Below are 14,468 nucleotides of genomic sequence, written 5' to 3'. Positions count from 1 at the left end.
GTGGCCACTCCTGCCTCGACCGAGGTTGCTGGATAAGCCGGAAAAGTTTGATGAGCCACCTGATCTGCTGCCATTTGAGCTGCTCGTTCTGCCTCTTGACGAATCCTCTCCTGATCCGCCAAGTTAAGGGCCCCAGCCCGCACCTGCTCATGCCTGTATGGCCGGTTGTGGCGTTGAGCATTGCTTGACATATCTACGGACTCCATATGCCTACTGTAACTCGGGCTCCGGCTTGGGCGAGGAATTGAATGGATCCTGTCTCGACTGTAGGAGTACGCATCCTGCTGTGCCAAAGCTGTTTGAAGAAGTTCTCTTACCCTCCGTGTTTCGATTGCCGCCGGTGAGTCACCTTCCATCGGAAGAGCCGCCAAACGAGCTGATGCTGCGATGAGGTTTTCCAAAGGGTTGGAGAAATGATCCGGCGGTGTTGGTACATAATGAGGTGGAGCGGCAATTACACGAGGTGGTTCCATGGCACGCGGCTGAACCGGTGCGCCGGGTGTCGTGATCCGGTTTGCCTCCGGCGGGTTGCTTGCCCCAGCCCCGGGTGTATGGAATAGATTTCTAGGATCAAGCGTCAGAGGTAGACGTGACTGATTTTTCCGTTGCCTCCTCCTCATGACCTCGTTTGATGCATTAAGATCCACCGAGAGTCGGAAGGTCTCCGCTTGAAGCTGTTGAGCACGAACATCCAAAGCCGCCCGCTCCACTGCCATCCTGACTTCCTCTGCGGCTAGATTTTCCTTAGCTTGCACCATATCTTCACGCACGCGTGCCACCTCTGCGTCATGCTGGGCTTTATCCGCCGGCTCTACCATGGCGGTCAACAGAGCCGTCGGTTTATCCATGAGGTCCATTAGAATCTGAGCCGGGGGGCTCGCAGGGTCTCCTGACCCGGCTGCAGCCGACCCGATACCTGTTGTTGCCGCTGCTGTAGAGTTCTGCCCGGGTTGTGTCCCTGCCATGAAGACTCCGGCCCAATTCGGCGGCTCAAGAGGGTCCGGAATACTACTGCCATCGGAACAGCCCCCGAGCATGCCGTCTTGCAGCTGGTACAAAGAGTTTGTTTCGTCCGTTGATGATGCAGTGTCAGAACAGACGGCCATTTCACCGCCCTCCACCGATCCTTCAGAGTATTCACCGCCGTGGATGCAGCCTACGAAGGCATGCTTCATGACAAATTGAACACGGGTGGTCCTTGCACGCTGAGCCATTTCGATGAGGTTGGTGCGGACGTCCGGCTCAGGGCCTGACTCGCCGATCCGGCCGATGAAGACGTGAATTCCGCCGAAGGGGACCCGGTACCCGTACTCAATTGAGCCGGCCTCGGGGCCCCAGCCTTCGTCGTCAATGTAGAGCTTGCCGCGACGACTCTTGGTCATCCGGCCCACAGCGTATCCCTTGAGCCCTTCGAAGTTGCCCTTCAAGAACTCAAATCCACTGTGCGCTGGCCCCACGGTGGGCGCCAATTGTCGTGGAATTGTCACGGCAGATGTCCTAGAGCAAGGACTTAGTCGTAGGGCCATCGCACTAGGAAGCTTAAAGGGGTTAATTGGGACAAAGGACATGAGAGAGTTTTATACTAGTTCGGCCCCTTACGATGAAGGTAAAAGCCTACGTCTAGTTGGGATTGGTATTGCTGAGGTTTCGATCACCAAGAGGCTCAACTCGTCGGCTTAGTTATCGACTTGTTGTTTCTTTTTCTAAGCCGCCACCGGGTCGTCCCCTTATATACATGGGTTGACGCCTGGTGGCCTACAGAGTCCCGGCCGGCTTATAAACGTGTCCGGCTCAGTGACTTCCTTCACATGCCTTTCTTTACAAGTCTTTCCTTACATATGGCGGTTCATAATATCAGGCCTTAAACCGCCTTCAGGCCTTTGGGCCTTCTATAAGTCTTAATAAACTACAATCTTGAATGTTTACTGGGCTTCTTGCGTGACCCACCATTGGGGCTGACCCGGCCCCTCCTGGGCGGGTCTCAACTGATAGTAATATCCCCAACACAACTCATTGCAAATAACCTGCCACATTCATTTACTGAATATAAAGGTGTCATACAATCCTACAATCCTGAAAAATATGTCAGAAAGAGTGGAGGTACCAACTAAAACCACTCAAACTCCCCGTTCAAAGCAACAGGGGGAGAAGTACGGCAATAGTACATCAGGATTTAGCTTCTCGCAAGCAAGGATATCAAGGACTATGAATCAGTAAATGCAAGTCAACTTCACGTTGACAGACACCTGATGGGTAGTATACACCCAGTGGACGGGAAACCTCCACCAACCCAGGTCATAGTGCACAGAATGACCGGGACATCGGAATACCCGACTCAACCGCATTGGGAAATCGCGAGCAGTCATCATGGGTAACGATATTTCCATCAACTATATATATATATATATATATATATATATATATATATATATATATATATCGATATATAGATTCTGGAGAATCATATAACCGGAAGTCTACAATTGTCGACATACATTTCTCAACTAGATTGCAAAAACCTTTCAAATGATTCAGATCCAAAGACCATGGCCATGGCAAAGTGTGAACAACACTCGGACTGAACTCAAGCAAAGGGTATAATCTAGGTAGAAATGATCTTGCTCAATAATGAGAAGGTATTCATAAGCAATACCTACACCGGTTTTCTTTTGGAAACAGAATTGAGAATAACGAGGTGGTGAAACAAAGAGCAAGTATTGTAGCACAAGGGTTCACGTAGATACCCAACTATTCTCCACAGGTGGAATCTCATTCTGATAACTTATATCATTGGCAGTTCAAAATCATCTATCTCTGCAGTTGATAGATGTAGTGATCACATATCCATGTGGATCACTAGATTCAGACATATATGATTGATTTCCGATGGAATCTCAATTCTGAATCGAAATACAAAATTCAACATACATTGTGTAAAATCGGTAAGCCACCATACGGCTTATTGTTGTCGGTACATATGGTACAACCGACGTAGTGAGATCCTTATACACAAGGATTACTCCTACAATGATGATTATCCATGTGTTGTGTGTCTGCAATGATGACACATGTAATCATTTAAGTGACGGACTTTAAAATAAAGGATTTGGGTAAACCAAAATACCGCTCGTTACTGCAACTTGAGCACCTTCATTCATACATTATGGTATGCTATGTTGTCTATATTCAAAATATATTGGAGAAATTCATTGTGGACAAATCTGATCTATCCATAACTCTCATGTTAGTTCATTCTCTAGACGTAGAGAAAGATCTATTAGACCAAGAGATGATGGAAATGAGATATTGGGACTCAACGTTCCATAATGCCATTGGATCCACCAAACACAATTGGTTGGTACTCAAGAATATCTTTCAATATCTTCAAGGCATGAAACATCTTGTCCTGGTTTTTCAGTTTTCGGAGAAATCTGAACACCAATATCATTGGATACATCGATCAGATCCCCACTATCAGATCATAGACAAGTTTAGTGTTCCTATTAGGTGTGGTAGCCCTCTCATGAAGAGTCTTCAGATCAGACCTCATGGCTACATTCACCAACCATTATCTCAACGATAATGTTTCTTGTGTTGCCCGGATGCAAACATGTTACATAATAAGCAATATCACTATATTACATATCTTGCAAGTCAAATCATGCGATTGATTTGTTCAGCGGGTCTCTACCAACTTCTATGTTTTGGTATGTGACGACTTTGAATTTTTGCAAGAATCGGGGGGGTATCTTCCTGAATTGTTCATGTTCAATGCATCATATTATACTATTTTTTTTCCCTCATGAGTTTACTTTATAGGTTCTCATAAAGGTTTTTAATGAGGTAATATCAACATGAGATCATATGTCATACTTTCTGTTTTCCCCACCGGGGTTTTTAGGAAAGTATATACGACATATTTATTGTCCTCTAAACTCTATGGATTTTCTCGTATTGAGTTAAAAGAGACAATAACCATTATATGTTGCATCATTTTCTTCTCATTTTCCCACTGGGTTTGAAGGAGTTTTAGCAACATATGGAACACCTATCTTCTTATATTTTTTCCACAGTGTTTTTGGAGGAGCTTCTCAAGATGATGATACTTACACTGACAAGTATGGATTAGAGGGAGTGTTAGGATTTAATTAATCCTATTAATCTCTACTTTTTCTAAAGGAGGCAGTTGCCTTGTGTCTTTTAGAAGACACCCCTTCGAGGGCTATATATATGTAACCCATCATCAATGAAAATAAAAATTCACTTTTACTTCTCTGTCTCCCTCTCTCTCTCGTTTCTCTTTAATAGTTTCTCCTCTCGTGCTACGACCTCTTCGTTGACGTTTGTCTGCCTTTCCTTTTGTGGACAAGGTTATTATGCATGTTTTGGGGAACTAACTTCGCCTCTGTCGAGTATGCATCTGAGCCAGGCGTTCCCAGATGTGGCGAGTGCTGCACATTACGTTGCTGCCACACACTCGTCAGAATTTAGCATGTGGTTCTTGTAGGCGACGAGGTTGTTGTGGCCAGATTGTCGGTGTCAGACCTCAGGGTCATATTTGCCATCAAGCTTAATGATTTTCTCACAAACTTGAAACTTGTTTCCTAGCATTAGCAAGGCGATCGAACGTCACTTCAGGAAAAGAAAACTCTCCCTCAACCCGGCATCCAAACGGAGAAACCAAGCAAGTGCGAGAGCAAGAAGTGTGGTGATAAAGGGTGGCACAGGTGGTTCCATGATGCACCTCTTTGAGATGCAAACGGGGGCTCATTTGTGTCAGTTGTCAGAATCCAGATCGGCCAGGCACTGAAAGAATGCAACTACTCCTATGAGAGAACAATTCGTGCAGGAAAGACTTGGTGGCCCCACATGCAAGAACATATAACTGATATGAGAGCAAAGATTGCACATGAATTCTCAATGTATAATCTGTAGCTTGTGGAGTACGGTCATTTCACAGAAGCCTATTGCTGGGAACCTAAGGGTCAAAAATCTCCAACAACCAAGTGAACATTATTACAACAACGTTTCAGCTTGTTTTAGATAAACAAAGAATCATGGACGCCCAAACGCCCATGCTATCTAAAGCAGCTGAAACGAGACAACCGCAAGTACACCGAAAAAAGCCTGCAACGCTTGAGGAGCGAATCTGTAGGTCCCGAACACTTGAACCGAGACCACATGGTAAACCTGCACTTATAACGAACTGAGGAGACATCTGTAGTCCTCTCACAGTAATTGCTGTGAGCATATCTATTCTCCTACAGTCATTCCAAAACCAAACTTGTAGTTCTTCTTTGGATGGTCAATCTGTGTCACAAAACACAAGTTCAGAAGATGGTGATCCAAAAATATTAGGATTGCTGAGGGGAAGGAAACATTTTTATCAGAAACGGCATACTACAGCTCATACCTCTGCAGACAGAAGAAAGTTCACACCCATGTTCAATCTCTCCTCCAAGTATGCAGCAACGACACCATTTGAGTCAACTTTGCCCCTTAGACGGCACTGTAATGGAATGCAATAAGAAACTTAAGCTAACAAAAAGAAATTTCAGAAAAAACGGCACCACACCGGTGAGAGTACATGGTTTTATACTGTTGGTACATATATATCCATTGGCAGCAACAAGACCATGCAGATAAAGAACCCAGTTAAGGCTAATTAATGCATTAATACATAGTCCCTAAATATAAGACGGTTTTGCAGTTTGATTTGAACTGAAAAACGTCTTATATTTAGGGACAGAGGTAGTAATATAGAATGTCAAATACTCAAATGTGTTGTAAGCGACACTGACCTGCCTAAGGATATAATCGTAACCAACGCTGGAAGTCACATCTCTGGACATGTGGTTATACATAAAGTCAGTAGCAAGAGACACCTGCACTTCGGTATACTTACAAGTTAGAACCTGGTTAAAATAGCATGCAAATAATTCATGTTCATAATAGTAGTGTCTAACCTTTTCAGAAACTTTCTGGACATAACTTAACGCAACAATACCAGTGCTAGCAACCTGTAGAGTACCCACCTGCAATGGTCGTAAAAGATAGTGTTCAGCCTGCATTCCTATAGTAGCTTCATTTGCTATGTATCAGCTTGCATTCTCATAGTAAATCAATTCTCTACACGTAACATGAGTGAATATTCAAGTCATGTGAGCAAATAGTGATTGATCAAGCAAAAAACTCTGCTCTCTCTTATTTCTTCTCGATACGGTAAGATGTGCATGGGGATAGCCTGTCTTAATTTCCCTTATACATATAGACCTATTAAACCACAATCTGAACTGAAAATTTGACAAACTGGCACATTTTTCTTTGTGCTTTGACGCAAAAGCCACACCTTGTGTCATTGACAGGTGGCCCCAGACCCCACATGCAAGCGACATAAAGGAATGGCTATTTTTTTGTCAAAGACAAACAAAAAAGTGAGAGTTTTTCAAATCCCTCCCCAAATTAATCCTTTATACCAGCAATAAATGGATGGGCTTGTAAACTTAAGTATGGCACATGCGGAAGTTCAACCTACATGCCATTCAAACAGAAAAGACTTATGAAGTTCCTTACCATCTTATCTGTATTGTAGCGAGAATTAAATCCAATTCCTGACTTCCTTTGCTGACCAAGCCAGAATATCTCTGTTCCCATCGACAAATTTGGCGTAACACTCTGGAACACCGAAAAATTGGTATCCCGTTGTCAACACAAAGAGTAGATAAAAAAACATGTATTTGCCCACTTTATCACAAACCAACTCTCATATGTGCAGCAAGGTTATTTAGTAATTAATGTAAAATATGTTTGCCACTAACAAAGTTTTGAGCTGATTCTAAGCATAAGTTGAGTCCAGTGAAAAATGTAAACATCACTGCTACAAATTATTGCTGTGATCCTAACAGAAAGCAACAAAATGCACAAATCTTACAGTGGAACGCTGAAACTGTAAACATCACTGGCACAAACTATTGATGTATTTCCATCAGATATCAGATAGCAACAAAATGCATAAATCTTACAGTGGCCAAGTTATTTTTAAATTGTAAACAAATTTAATACTGCAATATTCTATAGCCTGTTATACAAAAGTGTAGTTTGTTTCAAGTCAAAACATTAAACAAGCTCAAGGTTCAACAGAACCAAAACTGCAAAATATGCTGGGCCTGAAGCATAGCCACAACACTAGCCAGATAGGACGTGGTCAGGGAACATGATATAGAAGAAGCTCAAAAGACAGCAAAGGGCAAAAACTGAAGATAAACACATCAACAGAAATTCCTGGACTCCTGTGCAGAATTTAAACAGTCAAGGAACAAATAGACAACTACAGAGAAGACTGAATATACTTGTATTCCCTTTTTGTTTCCCTTGGGTGATGCAGGTAGAGTACGACAACGAAACTAGGAAATAATGATCTTTACCTGGATATAATTTGCCCCATAGAACGCATTGTTTCCAATTTGAAACTGTGCTCGATAGTCTGTGCCCTATATAAATGTGCAATAAAATGTTAACAGAAGGTAGTAGTTGGGTAGAAGCACACACTAAGAGAAAAATTAAGCATGGTTATAAGTAACTGACAGCTAATGTAGCTGAACAGATATGCTTGGAACACAGATATAGCTTACCTTGTAGTCAAAGTTGAACATCCCTTGAGAGTAATGAGGCTCACTAGTAAGCTGGAAAACAGGAAACCATCAGCAAAAAAGGAGTAAAATAGAAGTCACCAAACAAAAAAAATATCAAATTCAGCTACCTGCGCATTTATTTTCAGCGCGAGATTCTCTGTCAGATCACATTTCACACGAGCATTCAGCCTTCCATCAGTCATCAACCTTCCGATAAGCATTAACTACGGAAAATTCCATACACAGTTAAAAACAGAGTTCATAAATACAAGATACCACAGAATTATATCAAATGTGAAGAGAACAAACCTTTGGATCTAAAAAATTGGCACCAAATTCATACTGTGATGTTGGGACTTTTATAACATCAGCTGACTGAGATGGAACTTCCAGGGAACCCATAAGGACACTGTTAAGATGTCAGTAATAAGTTGTCGGCATACATCATAAATAAGACAAAAAAGAAGTATCACCAACATTTTGCATTTTGTCTCACCTATGGCTAAGAGCGAACTTCTGGGTTAACATCTTTGTGAAGTCAAACCTCAAACCTTCAAAAAGTTCAGGCTTCAGAGACACTGCAAATTGAGCATGTCAGTAAATCCCATGAAAGAAAGCTCAAGAGCCAAACTGCATATAGAGCAAGCAGGTAGCCAGGTAGGTAAACACCAAATGAGCAAAGCAAACAATTAAATTCCCTTCCAAGTTTAAAATTGCATATTTAGTTATGTAAATATTCAAAGAATTATGAAGGCCTAAATAAAGCCCACGGTGACCATAATGTCACATCAAATGCATCTCTCTTGTCAATTAGTAAGGTGTAACTGAGAATTGGAAATCTTACGGTATTGAATTTGTTCACAGCTGTATTATTACTAGATTTCTCACAGAAATATTTTCATAATCTCACCATTTGCAGTTTTTTACCAACCTGTCATAAAAACTATCTGTCAAAGTTGAAAGTCTGAGACAGACCGTGTCCATGTGCAAAGCGTCTTAACACAAGGAATAAACTGTGGATAGTGGAGGCATGAATGATTGAGATATTGGTTCATTTCCTAAATCATAACACTGTTCCACTACCTAACAATAATATCTAGAGAAGTACAATAAAAAGATCATGTTAAGCACCGTATGATCCCTTTGTTAACTCTAAATTATGTATGATATATGAAAAAATGACAAGGTTGCTCTGCTTAAGGATCCTTTTACAAGAGAAATGGTATACTTTGGTGTAAGTTCTGGAGAACATCGACATCATATATTTCTATACAACTGTTGCATCGAAGTAGTGCTTTGGTGCTCCCTTGATCTCAGATGGACTAAACTTGGCTACTCTGTAGCTTTTGATCCTAACAGCAAGTCACAAAAACATTTACAGATTACAGGAACCTCATAATAATCCACGTCAAGCAACCAAATCGCGACCAAGGAAAGGATTATGGCACAACTTCATTACCAACCATAAGAGCACACACATATACATCAACTGGCAGTTTAGCAATGCTGCAGCAATTAACACACAATGGCAGTTTAAAATAAATAAAACTAAAAAAAGAGAGGGGAAGGGGACGAACTGAGGGCCTCGCGCTGGATCTCCTCGTACGGCACGGGGCAAGGGAGGTTGAGGTAGTCCACCTTCTCCTCCTTCTTATCATCCCCATCCGGCTTCGGAGGGAGGATGCCGGCGAGCCCAACCCCATACGGCGGCGCGGCCCCGTGTGGTTGCGCTGGAGAAGGCGATGGCGGCGCTGCGTCGGAGGCGGCGGAGGCGGCGGATCCCATGGCGAAGAAACCCTAGGTTAGGGGTTATGGGGTGGGCTTTGGCCTTTGGGAGGTTCTCGTCTTCCCACCACGCGACGCTGAGGAGGTGGATCTGTTTCGGGGGGCCACCTGACTTTGCTCTTGGTTTCTACTAGTACTGCAGATCGGCGGGCTCTCCTGAGTTCTTCGGAGGTGTCTTTTTTTCTGCGTTTTTTTTCTGAGATCCCAAAGACCGACCGGTGGTTTCTCTCTCACAAAAAAAGGACCGACCACTATTAAAAAAATAAGAATCAGAATCAGGGATTATATGGCTGCGTTCGGCTTCTCTCCGCTCCGGGAGCGGACCATACTTTATCTGAATTTAATGAAGCTGTCAAACCCCAACTCCCCAACTTTGTGGAGCGGGAAAGTTCCGAACAGGGCTTATATATCCATTCATCATGGTAACAATCTTATGGAATGCTAGGGTTTTTCCCTCTTCTCTGTTAACGATGTTGTTCCTCTACATCTTGAACGGTCATTGAAGCACAAAAGGATGAAGAGGACCCGCCGCTAGGGTTTCTCCCTCTTATGCGTTATAAGGTTGTTGTTCCCCGCCATCTAAGCGCAAGAAGTTGAAGAGAAACTTGGTTGTTCGTACGATGTGTACTACGATGTGTACTTCTTGTCATGTAGGCTTTCGTTCAGGTGTGCCAGCACTGACGTTGATGTGACAGTGACATCATGGGATGGAATAAGTCCCTTCGTCCCCCTCCCCATCTTAACGGTGTTCGTTCCAATCACAAGCATTTATAGAGAAAATGGTAATTCCTTGTGAATTTGTAAACATTTCAGATTTGAAAAGAATATGGGATATGATACAAATTGGACAAGATAAAAAGAGGCGAAACAATGAACACATTAGCAATAAAAACATTTTCTTGATGTGTGTGTTACTGAAAGTATAAGTGCTCTTTGGGTGATTTTGGTAATTAATGCCAACATATCTCTTGTTTGGACTAATACATTTATCTAGTTTATTTCATATGAGTTCAATAGTGGAGTGGCGTGGACAAGAAGATGTGGAACCCTTTCAAGAAGCTAAGGACAAGGATTGGTAAAAGCTCAAGACTCTACATTTTCATTTTAGTGATCCAAGATCACATTGAGTCCATAGGAAAGCCAATACTATTAAAAGGGATGAGGTGTTGCTTAATGCCTTGCTTGCTCAAAGTGCTTAGTGATATGCTTCAAAGCCATCAACCACTTTCTCATATCAACATATGTCCCAAACCAAAAGTCAAACTCGGCCCCATCGATTTGATATATCCAGTGCCACCGAGTTCACTTGACATAGCCACTGCCAGAAACCCTAATCAGTTCGGTCTCACTGATGGGATCTCGGTCTCGCCGAGATGGGCTTGCAAACTCTCTGTTACCTGTTGCAATAATTTCGGTCTCATCGAGTTTGCTTGGCCAACTCTCTGTTTTGCTTATTACCAAAATCGGTCCCACCGAGTTTGTGTAATCGGTCAAACCGAGTTGAGGTTTTACCCTAACCATAGCACACCGGTCACACCGAGTTGATCATATCGGTCCCACCAAAAATTCTAATGTTCACATTTTGAACTAAATCGTCTGACCGAGTTTCATGGTTCGGTCTCACCGAGTTTGGTAAATTATGTGTAACGGCTAGATTTTGTGTGGAGGCTATATATACCCCTTCACCCATCCTCCATTCATGGAGAGAGCATCAGAACATGCCTACACTTCCAGCATTCATTTTCTGAGAGAGAACCACCTACTCATGTGTTGAGACCAAGATATCCCAATCCAACCACAAGAATCTTGATCTCTGGCCCTTCCCAAGTTGCTTTCCACTCAAATCATCTATCCACCAAATCCAAATCTGTGTGAGAGAGTTGAGTGTTGGGGAGACTATCATTTGAAGCACAAGGGCAAGGAGTTCATCATCAACACACCATCTATTACCTTTTGAAGAGTGGTGTCTCCTAGATTGGTTAGGTGTCACTTGGGAGCCTCCGTCAAGATTGAGGAGTTGAACCAAGGAGTTTGTAAGGGCAAGGAGATCGCCTACTTCGTGAAGATCTACCCAAGTGAGGCAAGTCCTTCGTGGGCGATGGCCATGGTGGGATAGACAAGGTTGCTTCTTCGTGGACCCTTCGTGGGTAGAGCCCTTTGTGGACTCGCGCAACCGTTACCCTTCTTGGGTTGAAGTCTCCATCAACGTGGATGTACGATAGCACCACTTATCGGAACCACGCCAAAAATCTCTGTGTCTCCAATTGCGTTTGCACACTCCAATCCCATCTCTTTGCTTTCTTGCAACTTGCATGCTTTACTTTCCGCTGCTCATATACTCTTGCCATGCTTGCTTGAAATGTATTGTGAATGTTTAAACTTGTGCTAAAACTTCACCTCAACTTAAAGAAATTAAAAGATGGTTGAGTCTACGTTGGGGGTCTTAGACATAGAGTACCTATACTTGATGGAGAGTTCTTTCATGAGTGGAAAATTGAGATGCTTGAGATTTTTCAATCAATAACACTTAAACAAGTACATTACTAGCCCTTGTGCACCCCTTGTTGACCCCTTGCATCCTACCCTTGATGAGTCTATTGACATGATCCGTAATCTTAGAACTGACAATTTAATCAGTAGAGGATTACCTAGAAACTTGATTGCTAGCTTGCCTGCTCTTGATTGTGCCTACACCATATGGAGATTTTCTGAGAAACGATTTCCAAACTATTCCTTGCAAAACTTAAATGAAATTCTTCATAAGTATATTGCCTTCAGTAAGATGAATTCCAATGATCCTAAGTTTAGTGATTGTTTATTTGAGCTTAGTAACCTCATGCGTGCCAAAGGAGATGTTGGAATCATTAGCAATATCATCTCCGAAGCCATTAGAATTCATAAAGATGAACATTGTGATGATCACTTATCTAATGAATCACTCTCTCTAGGAATTAATCAATCACAAGACGATGCTGAACATGGATACTGACTTTGATCTTGATGAGTCTACGAGACACTTTGATCTTGTGGCTAATCTTCGTGGCTACATGGCTGGAGGAAAGGAATGGGTCCTTGATAGTGGATGTACCGATCACATGATTGGAGACAAGGATATGTTTCGTGAGCTTGCTGAAAACAACGGCCCTCGAAAGTATGTCACTTTTGGTGACAACTCAAAGGGTAAGGTGGTTGGCCTTGGTAAGGTGGCCATCTCACATGATAGTGATACGTCCATTTTGCATCATGCTTTTATATCGGTATTTATTGCATTATGGGATGTTATTACACATTATGTCACAATACTTATGCCTATTCTCTCTTATTTTACAAGGTTTACATAAAGAGGGAGAATGCCGGCACAGCTCCAAAAGTCCTGAAACTTCACAAAAGTCATTTTCAGAATATATAAAAAATACTGAGCGCAAGAAGTTCCAGAGGGGGGCCACACCCTGGCCACGAGGATGGGGGCGCGCCCTACCCACCTAGGCGCGCCCCCTACCTCATGGGCCCCCTGGTGGCCCTCCGATGCTCATCTTCTGCTATATGGAGTCTTTCGATGAGAAAAAAATCATAAGCAAGCTTTCGGGATGAGACTCCGCCGCCACGAGGCGGAACCTTGGCGGAACCAATCTAGGGTTCTGGCGAAGCTGTTCTGCCGGGGAAACTTCCCTCCGGGAGGGGGAAATCATCGCCATCGTCATCACCAACGATCCTCTCATTGGGAGGGGGTCAATCTCCATCAACATCTTCACCAGCACCATCTCCTCTCAAACCCTAGTTCATCTCTTGTATCCAATTCTTGTCTCCAAGTCTGGGATTGGTACATGTGGGTTGCTAGTAGTGTTGATTACTCCATGTAGTTGATGCTAGTTGGTTTATTTGGTGGAAGATCATATGTTCAGATCCTATATGCATATTAATACCCCTCTGGTTATGAACATGAATATGCTTTGTGAGTAGTTACGTTTGTTCCTGAGGACATGGGAGAAGTCTTGCTATTAGTAGTCATGTGAATTTGGTATTCGTTCGATATTTTGATGAGATGTATGTTGTCTCTCCTCTAGTGATCTTATGTGAACGTCGACTACATGACACTTTGCCATTATTTGGGCCTAGAGGAAGGCATTGGGAAGTAATAAGTAGATGATGGGTTGCTAGAGTGACAAAAGCTTAAATCCTAGTTTATGCGTTTCTTCGTAAGGGGCTGATTTGGATCCATATGTTTCATGCTATGGTTAGGTTTACCTTAATACTTTTGTTGTAGTTGCGGATGCTTGCAATAGAGGTTAATCATAAGTGGGGTGCTTGTCCAAGTAAGGACAACACCCAAGCAGCGGTCCACCCACATATCAGATTATCAAAGTACCGAACGCGAATCATATGATCGTGATGAAACCTAGCTTGATGATAATTTCCATGTGTCCTTGGGAGCGCTTTTCTTTATATAAGAATTTTCCCAGACTTGTCCTTTGCTACAAAAAGGATTGGGACACCTTGCTGCACTTTATTTACTTTTGTTACTTGTTTCTCGTTACAAATTATCTTATCACAAAACTATTTGTTACCTATAATTTCAGTGCTTGCAGAGAATACCTTGCTGAAAACCGATTATCATTTCCTTCTGCTCCTCGTTGGGTTCGACATCTTACTTATCGAAAGGACTACGATAGATCCCCTATACTTGTGGGTCATCAAGACTCTTTTCTGGCGCCGTTGCTGGGAGTGAAGCGCCTTTGGTAGGTGGAATTTGGTAAGGAAAAATTTATATAGTGTGCTGAAATTTACTGTCACTTGTTACTATGGAAAGTAATCCTCTGAGGGGCTTGTTCGGGGTATCTTCACCCCGACCAGTAGAGCAAATAGTTGCTCCTCAACCTACTGAACCTACTGAAAATGAAAATGTCTGCTTTAAAATTCCTTTGGGTATGATAGAAAAACTGCTAGCTAATCCTTTTGCAGGAGATGGAACATTACATCCTGATGAGCACCTAATATATGTGGATGAAGTTTATGGATTATTTAAGCTTGCAGGTATGCCCGATGATGTTATCA

General features: G+C 42.7%; 1 protein-coding gene across 1 annotated transcript; it reads right to left on the bottom strand.

The window, feature by feature from the left end:
• Positions 1–4,870: 4,870 nt before the first annotated feature.
• On the bottom strand, positions 4,871–9,525 carry LOC119285565 (mitochondrial import receptor subunit TOM40-1-like). Its single transcript, XM_037564864.1, has 11 exons — positions 9,209–9,525; positions 8,128–8,209; positions 7,941–8,040; positions 7,760–7,855; positions 7,632–7,682; positions 7,425–7,490; positions 6,574–6,675; positions 5,967–6,035; positions 5,802–5,885; positions 5,414–5,509; positions 4,871–5,310 (listed from the first exon to the last, which is right to left on the bottom strand). The coding sequence occupies exons 1-11, from the start codon at positions 9,414–9,416 to the stop codon at positions 5,254–5,256; spliced, it is 1,011 nt and encodes a 336-aa protein (XP_037420761.1). The 5' UTR covers positions 9,417–9,525; the 3' UTR covers positions 4,871–5,253.
• Between the last annotated feature and the right edge of the window lie 4,943 nt (positions 9,526–14,468).

Source organism: Triticum dicoccoides, chromosome 4A, assembly GCF_002162155.2.
Source record: "Triticum dicoccoides isolate Atlit2015 ecotype Zavitan chromosome 4A, WEW_v2.0, whole genome shotgun sequence".
Taxonomy (NCBI): domain Eukaryota; kingdom Viridiplantae; phylum Streptophyta; class Magnoliopsida; order Poales; family Poaceae; genus Triticum; species Triticum dicoccoides.
The sequence above is the reverse complement of the archived record's forward strand: the minus strand, read 5'-3'. Positions and strand labels throughout refer to the sequence as shown.

Excerpts from the sequence above, each read along its gene's own strand:
- LOC119285565 (XM_037564864.1), bottom strand. The coding sequence starts at position 9,416 with ATGGGATCCGCCGCCTCCGCCGCCTCCGACGCAGCGCCGCCATCGCCT. Across the intron at positions 7,491-7,631 it reads TGTTCAACTTTGACTACAAG|GGCACAGACTATCGAGCACA; the intron begins GTAAGCTATATC and ends ACATTTATATAG. Across the intron at positions 6,036-6,573 it reads GCTACAATACAGATAAGATG|GTGGGTACTCTACAGGTTGC; the intron begins GTAAGGAACTTC and ends CGACCATTGCAG.